At 41.5% G+C, this 15,432-nt stretch overlaps 1 protein-coding gene across 1 annotated transcript in view; it reads left to right on the top strand.

Moving 5' to 3' along the window:
• The window catches only part of LOC144535601 (ryanodine receptor 3), a 115,306-nt gene that overhangs the window by 39,246 nt on the left and 60,628 nt on the right, over positions 1-15,432 (top strand). Inside the window, 11 exon segments of the mRNA XM_078278139.1 lie at positions 47-168; positions 1,094-1,274; positions 2,277-2,412; positions 3,550-3,645; positions 3,974-4,092; positions 8,821-8,954; positions 10,117-10,358; positions 10,656-10,848; positions 12,385-12,601; positions 12,676-12,780; positions 13,061-13,063. Coding sequence (XP_078134265.1) covers positions 47-168; positions 1,094-1,274; positions 2,277-2,412; positions 3,550-3,645; positions 3,974-4,092; positions 8,821-8,954; positions 10,117-10,358; positions 10,656-10,848; positions 12,385-12,601; positions 12,676-12,780; positions 13,061-13,063 — 1,548 coding nt within the window.

The following is a 15,432-nucleotide window of genomic DNA, read 5'->3' as shown; positions in this document are numbered from 1 at the left end:
CATGGCAGTGTCTCACACTCTTTCTCTTCGTGTCTGCCCTGTCAAGGCGTGCCTACATTCTGAAGGTCACATGGATGACGGGTTGACCTTGCAGCGCTGTCAACACGAGGAGTCCCGCGCTGCACGAATCATCCGCAACACCACACTACTTTTCAACCGATTCATCAGGTATGATGAAGCAGTAACACTGCTGTTCCTCACTAATGCACACAGTGACGTGATCACACAAATTGCCCAATTAAACCAAATTACAGTCCACATTTGTCTTGAGCCATTTTATTAGGCTAATTTGCAAAATGTCCTGTCATTGGTACAAGTTGCGTAATCGTTACACTGATAATGATGATGGAGCATAATTAATAGAGATGATAAAACAAAGAGTCCCCCAACTGCACAACATCACACACAGATGAATCTTAAAAATCAGACATCTCAAAGCTCCACAGACTCACACAGTCCACACAAAAATCCCTCCAGAGTGTCAACGCACCCAGTGGGGAGTTCAGCTGTGGGCCTGTGAGTTTTGACTGAGTGAGGTGCCAAAGTCCCAGACAGCTCACTCAGTGGTCCAGTCATGCGTTTCCAAATGGCAAACATTGCAGCGGCGTCACGGCTATGCACTGCCAGCTATAAAAAAGGGGAGTGGAGCACGTAAGTGGATGCTTCCAGCGCCCTTATTTGTTATCAGACGGCCCGCTGTCCCCTGGGTTGGGCTCGTGGGGCACTCATGGCGGGAACATGTGAGAGTCTGTCAGCCTCCCCCCGAGGCTGTGACACATACATCTCCGCTCACCCCTCCCACGAGTACGACAGGAGCTATTTTTAGCAGGCCAGCGGAAATCAGCATTTCAGCATGGATGAACCTGTGGGCTAAACATTGTGTTAGTCATCACAGCCTCCCCGCAAGTCTGCTCAGCCTCCCAATTAGTGTCTTTACCAGGCATTATTGCATTTGTGATGAATGGGGGTATTTTGAAAACTATGCATGATCACAAATGTAAGTAGGGACTGCTTTTCTGTCTGAATGTGGGGTTATTTGTGATGTGTTGACATTTCTGTGCCCTCTCTCTCTCGCTCTCTCTCTCCCTCCAAGAGACCTGGATTGTCTGGGTGTAAAGAATAGGGTACTGGTGTCGCTGCCTGTTGAAGAGGTGCTCCAAACCCTCAATGACCTCATCACATATTTCCAGCTCCCTGATGCTGAGCTGGAGCATGAAGAGAGGCAGATCAAGCTGCGCTCGCTCAAGAACCGGCAGAACCTTTTCAAACAGGAAGTAAGTTTCACCATAAAGGAAGGCGCAGCAAAAATAACACAGTGAGCTGTTCTGCAGTGCAGCAAAATATTAAAATCCCCCTGGACTAAAGAGTTTGACTTGTGATTGAGGCAATTTCAGTAAGTGACCGCACATATGGGTGAGCCGAGAGCAGTGGCAAACTTGCAAAAGACAAAGTATGTGACGGGCTAAAGCAATTGAATCTTTGAAGTGTGTTTCAATGCCATCTTGTATTTGGAGGCATTGCATTTGAAGGTGTCAGCAGTTCTGGTGTTATAAGTTTTCCCGAGGCTGGCACGAGTGCACTGAAGCTTTCTGCTAAGCCTCTAGGACCTAAATTGCGATCATCAATTACGAAATGTCAGCTGCCTTACTGAGGGTGCCTATGATGTAAACTATCCACACTCCCCTTAACCTTTACAGGCTACAATAATGTGTCACCATATCCTCAAGCCAACATACATGAATGTGAATTAGCTAAGTGAAATAAATGTGCATTTCTGGTGGTTTCAGTATTTGCAAATTATGCATATTTCAGCATTTCATCTTATTTACCCGTCTTTTTATGATAATATACCAAAGCGGCACATCTCTGTCCCACTCCTAATATATTACATTTAGAAGGTTAATTTTTCACTGCAGACAGCTGACTCATGATTTTCCCTGGTATTATAAATCATCAGCAATTTCCATTTTGTCTTTTTACGGTGCCCATTTAGCATATCTGATCACTATAGATATTTCGCTGTGGTATAAATCACCATGACACAACCACCAAATTGGACAAGAGAGAGCCATAGGGCTGCGTTCAGGATGGTTGACTAATTGAATGCTGCAGAAAAAGAGCTCACCAAATTAAGTTGTCATACTAATGAGAGCTTGTTATTTGAACGATATGTATTTTAATAGGGGATGTCGGTGTAAAATACATGTATTTCATATTTATGTTATTTTCGCGTGGTTCTGTCACGTTCACATATTTGATCACTGTGCATTTCGTAGGGCATGCTGACTCTGGTGTCCAACTGTATCGATCGTCTCAACCTCTACAACAGTGCTGCCCACTTCGGTGAGTGTGCGGGGTCGGAGGCCGGAGCAGCCTGGAAAGACATTCTAAACCTGCTGTATGAGCTGCTGGGTAAGAAGCCCGTTTAACACACACACACACACACACACACACACACACACACACACACACACACACACACCATCAATTTCCCATCCCCAACACTCACACACATAATCACAGTTTTTGGGGAAAAAAGACTTTCCCCCTGCATACAAAAGAGATACCCAGTTCATGTGATGTGCTTCCAGAGCATCAACACAACAAGATCAGTCATCACACACACACACACGCACACTCTTGCACTGATTGACAGCTTTATGTCATATGACCAGATTTTTTTTTAGCCATTGAATGTCAATTCTCATCACTATGCTGCTTTCTGTTGTATTTACTTGTTCTTGTGCTCTTTGTATTCCCATAGCACTATGTCATCAGCCATGCCTTTGCAAAATCACTTTAACCTCTTGCACTGCTAGCATATGCTCTGTCAGATGTAGACGTATCTCACTAAAATGATCTGGCAGGGGGAAATAAATATTTTTTGCTCTCCCTCTCTAAAAAACCTGCTGTATCTGATGAATACAATGTTTGGCTGAAACATTTTCGTCACCAGTTGTGACATAAAGGATGTACTTGTGAGCAGGCATGATTTTCTTACTGTCACATTCCTAAGAAGAGAATGTGGATGTAAAATGTATCTTTTGTCCTGCCACACCGAAACCCCTCTGCCCTCCAAGTGTGTCCTTCACACTCTTATTTACACTGATTTCACCTCCTGGCTTAGATTAGTGTTCCAGCCACGTCTCTCTCTCTCTCTCTCCCCCATTCCATCCTTCACACACCTGCTTCTGCGCAGCGCTAAGTGGATTTAGGATGCCTCCCTCCTTTCTTCTCTGTCTGTCTGCATTGGGTGACCCTGTCTTTTTTTTGTTGCTAAGACATAATGTGGGTGTGTTTGTCCGCTTTATGTCTTTTATCTCCTTGTGTCATTCCCTCCCTCTATTTTAGGCAGCTTCTAAATTAATATGTATAAGGGTGTCAAAGCTAAACCTTCCATATCTTTGGGCATGCATTTAAAGTATCCACCTTTGGGCAAAATTGTTTTTGCTGTTGCACTGAAGAGGATCCATCAAACCACTTTACCCAAAAAACCTGTTTTCTTTCCTATAAAATGTGACTCATGCACACTTTGCTTGTACCATGCAGCTGCGTTAATAAGAGGGAACAGAAACAACTGCACCCAGTTCTCCAACAACTTGGACTGGCTGGTTAGCAAGCTGGAGAGACTGGAGTCTTCTTCAGGTATGCTCGTTATCATCCTCACACATACTGAGCCTCCAGTGAAACGGCATTGTGACATAACTTGCATTTTTTCTGTCAGAGAGACGTCACAAAGCTATGCAGTTCCTTCAGTGGCAATGCAGCACTCCTCGACAGGGACATGAGTCTTAAAAGATGTGAAAAGATGACACTACTTACTTAGAAATTATATAGTTTCCCGTTCTTTTTTTAAATGTATGATAAAGATTGGTGTTGACTCCATGCGGCCAGGATATCTTTGATAAGTGTCCTCTGGTGTGTCTTTCTCTTCTGCACCTGTTAACTAATTGATGAATTTGTGGCTGTGCAGGCATCCTGGAAGTTCTGCACTGCATTCTAATTGAGAGCCCCGAGGCCCTCAACATTATCCAGAGAGGACACATCAAGTCCATCATATCACTGCTCTACAAGCACGGACGCAACCACAAGGTGAGCAGCAAGTAGTGCTTCTACAGTTAAATGTTAATTTGGGGTACAATCTCCACTGTGATACAGTCAGGTCCATAAATATTGGGACATCGACACAATTCTAATCTTTTTGGCTCTATACACCACCACAATGGAGTTGAAATGAAACGAACAAGATGTGCTTTAACTGCAGACTTTCAGCTTTAATTTGAGGGTATTTACATCCAAATCAGGTGAACGGTGTAGGAATTACAACAGTTTGTATATGTGCCTCCCACTTTTTAAGGGACCAAAAGTAATGGGACAGATTAACAATCATAAATCAAACTTTCACTTTTTAATACTTGGTTGCAAATCCTTTGCATTCAATTACAGCCTGAAGTCTGGAACGCATAGACATCACCAGACGCTGGGTTTCATCCCTGGTGATGCTCTGCCAGGCCTCTACTGCAACTGTCTTCAGTTCCTGCTTGTTCTTGGGGCATTTTCCCTTCAGTTTTGTCTTCAGCAAGTGAAATGCATGCTCAATCGGATTCATGTCAGGTGATTGACCTGGCCATTGCATAACATTCCACTTCTTTCCCTTAAAAGACTCTTTGGTTGCTTTCGCAGTATGCTTCGGGTCATTGTCCATCTGCACTGTGAAGCGCCGTCCAATGAGTTCTGAAGCATTTGGCTGAATATGAGCAGATAATATTGCCCGAAACACTTCAGAATTCATCCTGCTGCTTTTGTCAGCAGTCACATCATCAATAAATACAAGAGAACCAGTTCCATTGGCAGCCATACATGCCCACGCCATGACACTACCACCACCATACTTCACTGATGAGGTGGTATGCTTTGGATCATGAGCAGTTCCTTTCCTTCTCCATACTCTTCTCTTCCCATCACTCTGGTACAAGTTGATCTTTGTCTCATCTGTCCATAGGATGTTGTTCCAGAAATGTGAAGGCTTTTTTTAGATGTTGTTTGGCAAACTCTAATCTGACCTTCCTGTTTTTGAGGCTCACCAATGGTTTACATCTTGTAGTGAACCCTCTGTATTCACTCTGGTGAAGTCTTCTCTGATTGTTGACTTTGACACACATACACCTACCTCCTGGAGAGTGTTCTTGATCTGGCCAACTGTTGTGAAGGGTGTTTTTCTTCACCAGGGAAAGTATTCTTCGGTCATCCACTACAGTTGTTTTCCGTGGTCTTCCGGGTCTTTTTGGTGTTGCTGAGCTCACCGGTGCGTTCTTTCTTTTAAGAATGTTCCAAACATTTGATTTGGCCACACCTAATGTTTTTTGCTATCTCTCTGATGGGTTTGTTTAGATTTTTCAGCCTAATGATGGCTTGCTTCACTGATAGTGACAGCTCTTTGGATCTCATATTGAGAGTTGACAGCAACAGATTCCAAATGTAAATAGCACACTTGAAATGAACTCTGGACCTTTTATCTGCTCCTTGTAAATGGGATAATGAGGGAATAACACACACCTGGCCATGGAACAGCTGAGCAGCCAATTGTCCCATTACTTTTGGTCCCTTAAAAAGTGGGAGGCACATATACAAACTGTTGTCATTCCTACACCGTTCACCTGATTTGGATGTAAATACCCTCAAATTAAAGCTGAAAGTCTGCAGTTAAAGCACATCTTGTTCGTTTCATTTCAACTCCATTATGGTGGTGTATAGAGCCAAAAAGATTAGAATTGTGTCGATGTCCCAATATTTATGGACCTGACTGTATAAGATAATGACATATCTGGGCTGTGTTTTTGTGTATAATGTGGTCGATGCACAAGGAGAATGTTGAATGAACCCAAGTGGAAAATAAAGGTCTTGGTGAAAGGAAATTACACATGCAAATTAGAATAAGATAAAAAAAAAAAAAAATGAAATGGAGGAATAGTTTGACATTTTGGGAAATGTGCTTATTTGCTTTCTTGCTAAATCAGATAAGAAGATCTATACCATGCAAACGTCTGTAGCCTAAGGTAAATATGTAGCCAATTAACATATATAATATAATATATAATATAATAGCTTAGCATAAAGACTGGACAGAGGGCAACACAGCTAGCCTGGCTCTATCCAAATGTAACACAAACTGTCTACCAGCACCTACATTGGGAAGAACAAGTATTTGATACACTGCCGATTTTGCAGGTTTTCCAACTTACAAAGCATGTAGAGGTCTGTCATTTTTATCATAGGTACTCTTCAACTGTGAGAGACGGAATCTAAAACAACAATCCAGAAATTCACATTGTATGATTTTTAAATAATTAATTTGAATTTTATTGCATGACATAAGTATTTGATCACCTACCAACCAGTAAGAATTCCAGCTCTCACAGACCTGTCCACTCATTACCTGTATTAACGGCACCTGTTTGAACTTGTTACCTGTATAAAAGACACCTGTCCACACACTCAATCAAACAGACTCAAACCTCTCCACAATGGCCAAGACCAGAGAGCTGTGTAAGGACATCAGGGATAAAATTGTAGACCTGCACAAGGCTGGGATGGGCTACAGGACAATAGGCAAGCAGCTTGGTGAGAAGGCAACAACTGTTGGCGCAATTATTAGAAAATGGAAGAAGTTCAAGATGACGGTCAATCTCCCTCGGTCTGGGGCTCCATGCAAGATCTCACCTCGTGGAGCATCAATGATCATGAGGAAGGTGAGGGATCAGCCCAGAACTACACAACAGGACCTGGTCAATGACCTGAAGAGAGCTGGGACCACAGTCTCAAAGAAAACCATTAGTAACACACTACGCCGTCATGGATTAAAATCCTGCAGCGCACGCAAGGTCCCCCTGCTCAAGCCAGCGCATGTCCAGGCCCGTCTGAAGTTTGCCAATGACCATCTGGATGATCCAGAGGAGGAAGAAGGGTTTGGAGGAAGAAGAAGGATGAGTACAACCCCAAGAACACCATCCCAACCGTGAAGCATGGAGGTGGAAACATCATTCTTTGGGGATGCTTTTCTGCAAAGGGGACAGGATAACTACACCCTATTAAGGGGAGGATGGATGGGGCCATGTATCGCGAGATCTTGGCCAACAACCTCCTTCCCTCAGTAAGAGCATTGAAGATGGGTCGTGGCTGGTTCTTCCAGCATGACAACGACCCGAAACACAGCCAGGGCAACTAAGGAGTGGCTCCGTAAGAAGCATCTCAGACCTGAACCCAATAGAAAATCTTTGGAGGGAGCTGAAAGTCCGTATTGCCTAGCGACAGCCCCGAAACCTGACGGATCTGGAGAAGGTCTGTATGTAGGAGTGGGCCAAAATCCCTGCTGCAGTGTGTGCAAACCTGGTCAAGAACTACAGGAAACATATGATCTCTGTAATTGCAAACAAAGGTTTCTGTTTCAAATATTAAGTTCTGCTTTTCTGATGTATCAAATACTTATGTCATGCAATACAATGCAAATTAATTACTTAAAACTCATACAATGTGATTTTCTAGATTTTTGTTTTAGAGTCCGTCACTCACAGATGAAGTCTACCTATGATAAAAATTACAGACTTCTACATGCTTTGTAAGTGGGAAAACCTGCAAAATCGGCAGTGTATCAAATACTTGTTCTCCCCACTGTACATCTTGGCCGAAACCAGTAGCTTCGTGGAGTCTCTGCTGGTTGCCTGGCAACAGCTCCTGACCACAAAATAGGCTGGCACATAATCCCCTGTTAAATTGCAAATTTATGTTTATATACTTCCTTGATTGTATGGATTGAACAAATGAGATATAACATGTTAATTAGTGAGCTTTAGAGATGCTAGTGGGTGGATTTTGTTATTTGGACAAAGCCAGGCTAGCTGTTTCCCTGTTTCCGTTAAGCTAAGCTTACCGGCTGCTGGCTCCAATTTAAATTTTACCTGAAGACATAAGCGTAGTATCAATCTTATAATAATATATAAGATTAATAATCGTATAATCTTCTCATCTAACAAGTAAGTGTGTTTTTCAAAATGTTGAACTTTCAACATATACTGACATATTTCCATAACTCAAATGTTGTCATAAACCTTTAAGAAAGAAAGCACACAACAACCACCTAAAGCGCCTGTTTATCTTGCATCCAGCCATCTCCAGTTCTTTCCTCATTAGGCTCACCAAAATGCTTCACTGGATGCATATTTATTTCCATAACGGTTCCCTTTGGGCCTCTTTGTCACCTCTTCTTGTCTTCTGCTACTAATTCATTGTGCTTACCTTCCACTAGCATACAAACTTCCGTCTTCGACAGAAGGTTCCCAGGGGTTTGGTTGCATTGTGTCCTCATCATGAATCAATCAGTTTAACAGTGAAAGTAGATCAGGAGCAGGCAATCAGCTGGCCTGGGTCATAAATCAGCCGGAGTGTATAATTTAGCTCTAGAAGCAGGAGAAAAGAGCCAATGATAAAGGTGGCCTGTCGCCCTTAGCTGAGCTTCCTGGCCAATTTAATTCTACAGCTTTGCTAAGATAACATCAATGGAATATTATTGGACATGTTTTTGCCCCCAATAAGCATCTCTGAGTAATTAAGCAGTGGTTGCATGAAAACTGTCTGTCCCTAGAGCAGCAACCTGGACAGTTATTAGGAACAAAGATAAGTAATTTCTGGAAAGTTATGGATTCATAACCAGGGTTTAATAGGGACAGTGAGGTCAATGTGAAATCCGTTATTGGCGAAGTGTAGGGCTCTTCCTCTCGATAATGTTTCTTATTTTCCTCCCTGCTGCCTCGCTTTCTTTTTTAGATTCTGGATGTGCTCTGCTCGCTGTGTGTGTGTAACGGCGTAGCTGTGCGAACCAATCAGAACCTAATCTGTGATCACTTGCTGCCCAAGAGAGATCTCCTGCTGCAAACCCAGCTGGTCAATGATGTCCAGAGGTTAGAAAGCCATCCACTCACCATGTCTCCTTTCAACATCATGCTTTTTTTCATGAATTTACATTTCAATTGCATTTGCAAATCAAATGGTTAGAAATAAGGAACTAAATTCTCATTCGTTACCAAGTGAATAAAGTCCTAGTCTGTGATTGGTGTACAGGATTGGGTTGCACCAGCTTTTTGTTAAACCATCACTGTGTGTGTAAAGTACTTTTAAAGTTCTTTGTAACTGCCACCTACTTTCAAACTATTTACTAAATTGGATGCACCATTAAACTCAAGGAATATCTAAGTCAGTAAAGACTTCCAATCAAAAACAATCAACAATACAGTCATTGTAGCATCACAAGCTGTAACATAACCTCAAAATATAACAGTTCGAGAGGTCTATATATATATATATATATATATATATATATATATATATATATATATATATATATATATATATATATATATATATATAATCTATTCCTAACATATATTTTGTAAATGTAGGTACTGTATTACCTTGCTTTATTTGTTAATGCATAGATGGAAAAATATGTGTTTTGAAAGCCGGTCTGGCTGCGTGTGCATGCCGGCTCCAGAGCCCCAACCATTCCACTGTGGTTGGGACGTACATTCTGCCCTGCAATGTGTGGACCTTGAGTGTATAAGGTACACATCTAACACTAGATGTCGTCTATGTCGACCATACACTTAAGAACATGATTTTTAAATTGGACTGTGGACCATGTAAGCTCAACCATGATGTTATAGTTTGGACACGAAAGCTCGCTGAGATTGTACCTTAAAATCTCCTTTTAACTTGTATTATCCTTCCACATTTTATTGTACTTTGTACAATGAAAAGAAGCGTTTTGGTGAGGGTGAGATCATTTTAAACTCTAAGATTTAATCTCACAAATCTCTCTGGATCATTTTCTTGACACTAGTGAAGTGATGACTTTGCTCTGCTTTGCTTCAAGTTATCAACACTTTTAAAGAACTTCCTGAACCAAATATATTAGAAGCAAATTGAATTATCTTGTCCTGAGGGCAGACTTTTTCATTAGTTTTCATAAAAAATAGCATATTACAAATGAATATGAGAATATCTAAGAATGTGTCACTGCCTCTGAGGGATAACTAATGATTTCATGTTTCACTTCATTGCCAGTATGAGACCGAATATCTTCCTGGGGGTGAGCGAGGGCTCAGCTCAGTATAAGAAGTGGTACTACGAGCTGATGATTGACCAGGTGGACCACTTTGTGACCAGCGAGCCCACCCACCTGAGAGTGGGCTGGGCCAACGCTAAAGGCTACGCTCCCTACCCTGGAGGAGGAGAGGGATGGGGAGGCAATGGAGTCGGAGATGACCTCTACTCGTATGGTTTTGATGGACTCCACCTCTGGTCAGGTCAGTGGGAGGAATGCAATTCACTGTGCAACTCAGATGATATCATAATAAGCTAATGTATTAGTGGTAACCCTGGGCTACAGCCAGGGTGTGTCTAGACAGGATCAGTGCCCTGCAGGGATGATCTCTTTGCCCAGAGTGTGTGTAACTGTGTGTACAAATGTGCATGTTTAATCCTATGTGTGTGTGTGAGAGAGACGTGATCTGTGCCAGCGTCACTCACTGGGTCGTCTTTCACATAGCTGTGTGCGTGTGCGTGTGTGTGTGTGTGTGTGTGTGTGTGTGTGTCCTCAACAGGTCGTATCCCACGGGCAGTTGCGTCTATGAACCAGCACATCCTGACCTCAGAGGATGTAGTGAGCTGTTGTCTGGACCTGGGAGCTCCCAGCATCTCTTTCAGGATCAACGGACAACCCGTTCAAGGCATGTTCGAAAATTTCAACACTGATGGGCTCTTCTTCCCTGTCGTCAGCTTCTCTGCAGGGGTCAAGTGAGTGTTTATTTGTTTCTACTGTGCGCTGTCTAAGACGACTTGACTCCCTGAAATTCTTTGATGATAAATGAGCTACACAGAAGTACAGGAAGATGAGACACAAACAAGCATATATATATATATATATATATATATATCTTGTCCACAAACACTACCCTGTATGAATCCATTCAATTCACCCAATCATTCTGGTTCAAATGTATTAATCCTCAAAGTCTTGAGATTGGACACAGGTAAAATAGGCCGGCTTCATATTCTGTTCTGTTGCCATGGTGACCACAGATGTGATGGACAAGACTTTAAAATGGAATTTCAAGCTCCAGCACTTTTCCTATGATTCCATGATTGACTCTGACTTTGTAGAGCAAAGCAGCATTTTGCATTAACAGCTTTCACTCTTTTGAAGCGCAGAGACTCTTGACACCAAGAGACTGGTCTGATTTGATTTGTTCATGTAGGCCTAAGCTATTTGAAATCCTTATTGCGTGATGAAAATATATTCTCAAAAAAAAAAATACAATACCCGGCAGTGGAAGGGGAATCAGGGTGGACTCCATTATGTTCCACAAAGTGTTGAAGCAATGTGTCCTGAGTTAATTTATCTTCGGTGGCTGTTTAGACTTTGTCAGTCAACAAGTCTACTGTACGGCCATGCTAGGAGCTCTGTGAGGATGTACTTTGGAACAGTGGTGCTTTGAGCTAAATGCTAACGTCAGCATGCTGACATGCTTACAATGACAATGCTGATGTTTAGCTGATATAATGTTTCATTTCATCTTAGTTTAGTGTGTTAGCATGCTAACATTTGCAATTTAGCATTAACACAAAGTACAGCGGGGGCTGAATGTCATTAGTTTTGCAGGTATTTAATTTTAAACCGAAGGGTGGGACAAGTTAACATTTTGACTTGATGATTGTGCTAGATGAATAGTCAGGGGATCACCAAAGTTATTACAATTCATCCTGAGGGGGATTCTGAACGTCTGTAGCTAATTTCATGTCAGTCAATCCAGCAATTGTTGAGACATTTCAATTAGAGTAAATGTTCAGCATTTCATACACAAAGTGCCAGCTTATAGCCACTTTTGTGTGGGTAATGACACCTCAGAGCTTGTACTTGAAACTGACCCAATGAACGGGGTGAACATCTCCACGGATTTAAACGTGCCAGAAAATGACAGCCACACATCTTCACTGCTCAATAATTGAAAGCTGCAGTCAGAATGGGCTTGGTTGCGTCACCACTACTACTTGAGTAGCTATTTTGGGCAGCCTCAGGAGAGGCTCTTTACAGTGATGGCCTGTGACGTTTTTTCTGTCTCAGAGCTAAACTTGTCTCTGTTAGAGCAGAGGCGAGAACTGATTGAAGTGGATTTAGAGGAGAAAAAAAAAAAAAAATCTTTTCACTGGCTGCTTCTTTCATAAATAGCTGTCTGATTATCACTTATGATTAGATATATAAATTATCATAAATTATATGATGATATATATTAATAATAATAATAATAATTTAATAAAATGTTATGTTGTCAGGGTACGTTTCCTGTTGGGTGGCCGACATGGCGACTTTAAGTTCCTGCCTCCGTCAAGTTACGTTCCATGTTACGAAGCTCTGCTGCCGAAAGAGAAGATGAAGGTGGAGCCGGTGAAGGAGTACAAGAGGGATGCGAATGGAGTCCGAGATCTGCTTGGCACCACACAGTTCATGTCACAGGCCTCCTTCATCCCCACACCTGTTGAAACTAGCCAGGTAAACTAACAGGAGAAGAATAGACAAACATGTAAATAATCCTGTCACTGTTTAACTTTTGCCTGTTTCCTCAGATTGTTATGCCGCCTCATTTAGAGAAGGTTCGAGACAAGCTTGCTGAGAACATCCACGAACTGTGGGGCATGAATAAAATTGAGCTGGGTTGGTCGTATGGCAAGGTGAGAAATATTTGCTGATTCCTTTCCTTTAGTTTCCTTATAGTATAATACTCTTAGAACAAAATCATCACTCTGGATCGAAAGATTAAAAAAAGCATAACCCATACATTTTGCCATATTTGTGGAGAAATAAACATCACAATTACACATTTTCTAAAAAAAAATCTAAGTTAAAAACAGCTTTAAATGCATTAGTTGTTGGTAGTATCAGAATTGAATCATCAAAAGCCTGTACGTCATCTTGCTTTCTCTTTTATAATTTGCGGTTCACACCAAAAAGAGGGTAAGTGGAAAGAAAACTCTCAATTCCATGTCCAATGCTTTTCATACCATTCATTTAGATGCATACTTCCAGTTTGTTTGTAGTTAGCATAGTCATTGTGTCCGTGTTTTAGTAGAAGTGTTGTTTCACCAAAGGGCAGAACAGGGTGTTCACAGCAACAATAAACCATGAGGAAAGCTTCAAAATCTTAAATCTTCATTTAATTTTTCCTATTTTAAAAGAAGTTTAATTGATTCTTTAAAGACATAATGCCTTCCAAATGTAAACCCAAAAGTCGCTTTTATGATGCAGTTATAGTTTGAAATTTTGGGAAAAATTATGTTTCTGTTTTTGCTGAGTTATATGTTCAAGATGAATACCCCTCTCTTTGCTTATCTTAGCTTAGCATAAAGACTTGAAGTTGGGGAAAATGGCTAGCTAACAAGCAGACTCCACACTATGGATTAAACAAATGAGATAAAATGTGTTAAAGGCCCTGAACACCCACCCAGGTGTTTTATAGTTAATGTGGCTGATTGGACCTTTTCCAGGACTGTGTGGGTGTGGAAAGACTGAGTGATTGACATCTTCCTGAGTCCACTGTTAGTGTTGTTGCACCTGTTAGGGCGGGACAAAGCACACCTTTGTCATCCTTATTGGTAGAAAGAATTTGTGACCTAATAAGTTCCCATCAGAGCTCCGGCCCACCTTCAACCTGAAAAGAGTCGAATGCTGCGTTCCAGACACAATTTTTGGCCCGTAAGTTACGACTTCAAGTCACGACTCATGACTACCTAACGCTGACGTTAGCTAGCGCTAGCTGATACTAGCGATTTCTAGTTGGCGACATATTTTGGGCTTCGTTTAATAAACATAACCTGTAGTAGTACACAATCGTATGTGTATTGTTTTGATTACAATGTGCGGAATTACTTTACGTTGTCTATTTATTTCTATTTCTCACCCTTAATCACCTGCGTCAGTACAGCATCAACAGGGAGTCGCCATTGTTGTTTAGGTGTGTGTGAGACGTCAAAAACTGTAACAGGAGTATAACGATCTGGTACAAGTTCACGGGTAGTAAGTTACGGGTTTGCCTGCCGTTCCAGGGCACTTTCACGGGTAGAAGGTTGTGAAAACACGGGTTACGGGTTGCCTGGAACGCAGCATAATCAGCCAGAATAACTGAAAACACCTGTGTGGGTGTTCAGAGGCTTTAATTAGTGAGCTTTAGGGACGTCATTTTGGAGAGGAGGTTAGCTGTTTCCCACTGCTTCTAGTTTTTATGCTAAGCTAACCGTCTTCGGGTTCTCTTGACAAGAAAATGAATGTGTATTTCCCATAATATCCAAATACTTATATCCTAAGTATTAGGAAACACAGAAGTAGAACACCTACTGTATATTTTAAATATAAGTTGAAAAACAGTCAAAATTATTATTTTGCATTATTAAACCAAATTCTATAATTATTTGTCATTATACCTGCAATTTATACCGTCAAAAACAAGACTTTCTTGGTTTATTGTACATTAGCTAAAGGATAACACCAAAGTGACCTGTTTTGCCCTTTTAAAGGAACAGATGACAACACAAACAACAATATGGAACACAGCTCTTATGTCTATAATACAAATGTATAACGGAATCCTCCAGATATTACAAAAACCGCCAACTTCATCCTTTTTCGGCACCTCAACAGAATCTTTAATTTAACATTTTGTTGTCGTAGACGGGGGGTTTTTAAGCTCAGGAGGTCAGAGGCACAAGTGTGTCAAATAGTGAGATATGGCCATGGTGCACATAGTATTAGATGTACAGAGATTTTTGGATGTGGCTACGCTGCAGGTCATTATGTGCTCTGTAGTTGTCATTCATTGTGATTCATTACAGCAGCATTAACAGTAGACATCCTACAGCAAAGCGAATAAGAAAAGTGTTGTTCGTTTCTTCACCCCAGTTTTTTTTTTTTTTTGTTCCACAAATGTAATTCTGTAAAATGAAGAACTGCCAGAGAAGAGATTTCTCACAGAGTTCTTGTACTATTTACAAAAGAGCTGGCTGGTGTTCATTGAACCCACACACAGCTGCATATCTGTACGCAGCCCTGCATGTTTTCTTGGTAAACATCCGCCATTGCCATGCCGCCTCCTCTGAGCAGCATTGCCAAAGGGATTATTTGGCATACAGTGCAGCCTCGAGAGAGGCATTACACCATCACTTGGTATTCCAGTCGTACACCTTTCTATCGCCCCCAAGAAAACATGCTCCCTTATTCCTCTTTCATAACATGTTCATTACAGTAGACTGTCTTATCACTGTAAGCAGTAGCACCCTTATTTAAACCACATTCTCCTCTCCTTGTTGGTTTACAATGACTTACAAGGCTGT

The sequence above is a fragment of the Sander vitreus genome, chromosome 20 (genome assembly GCF_031162955.1).
Source record: "Sander vitreus isolate 19-12246 chromosome 20, sanVit1, whole genome shotgun sequence".
Lineage (NCBI taxonomy): Eukaryota > Metazoa > Chordata > Actinopteri > Perciformes > Percidae > Sander > Sander vitreus.
The sequence above is the reverse complement of the archived record's forward strand: the minus strand, read 5'-3'. Positions and strand labels throughout refer to the sequence as shown.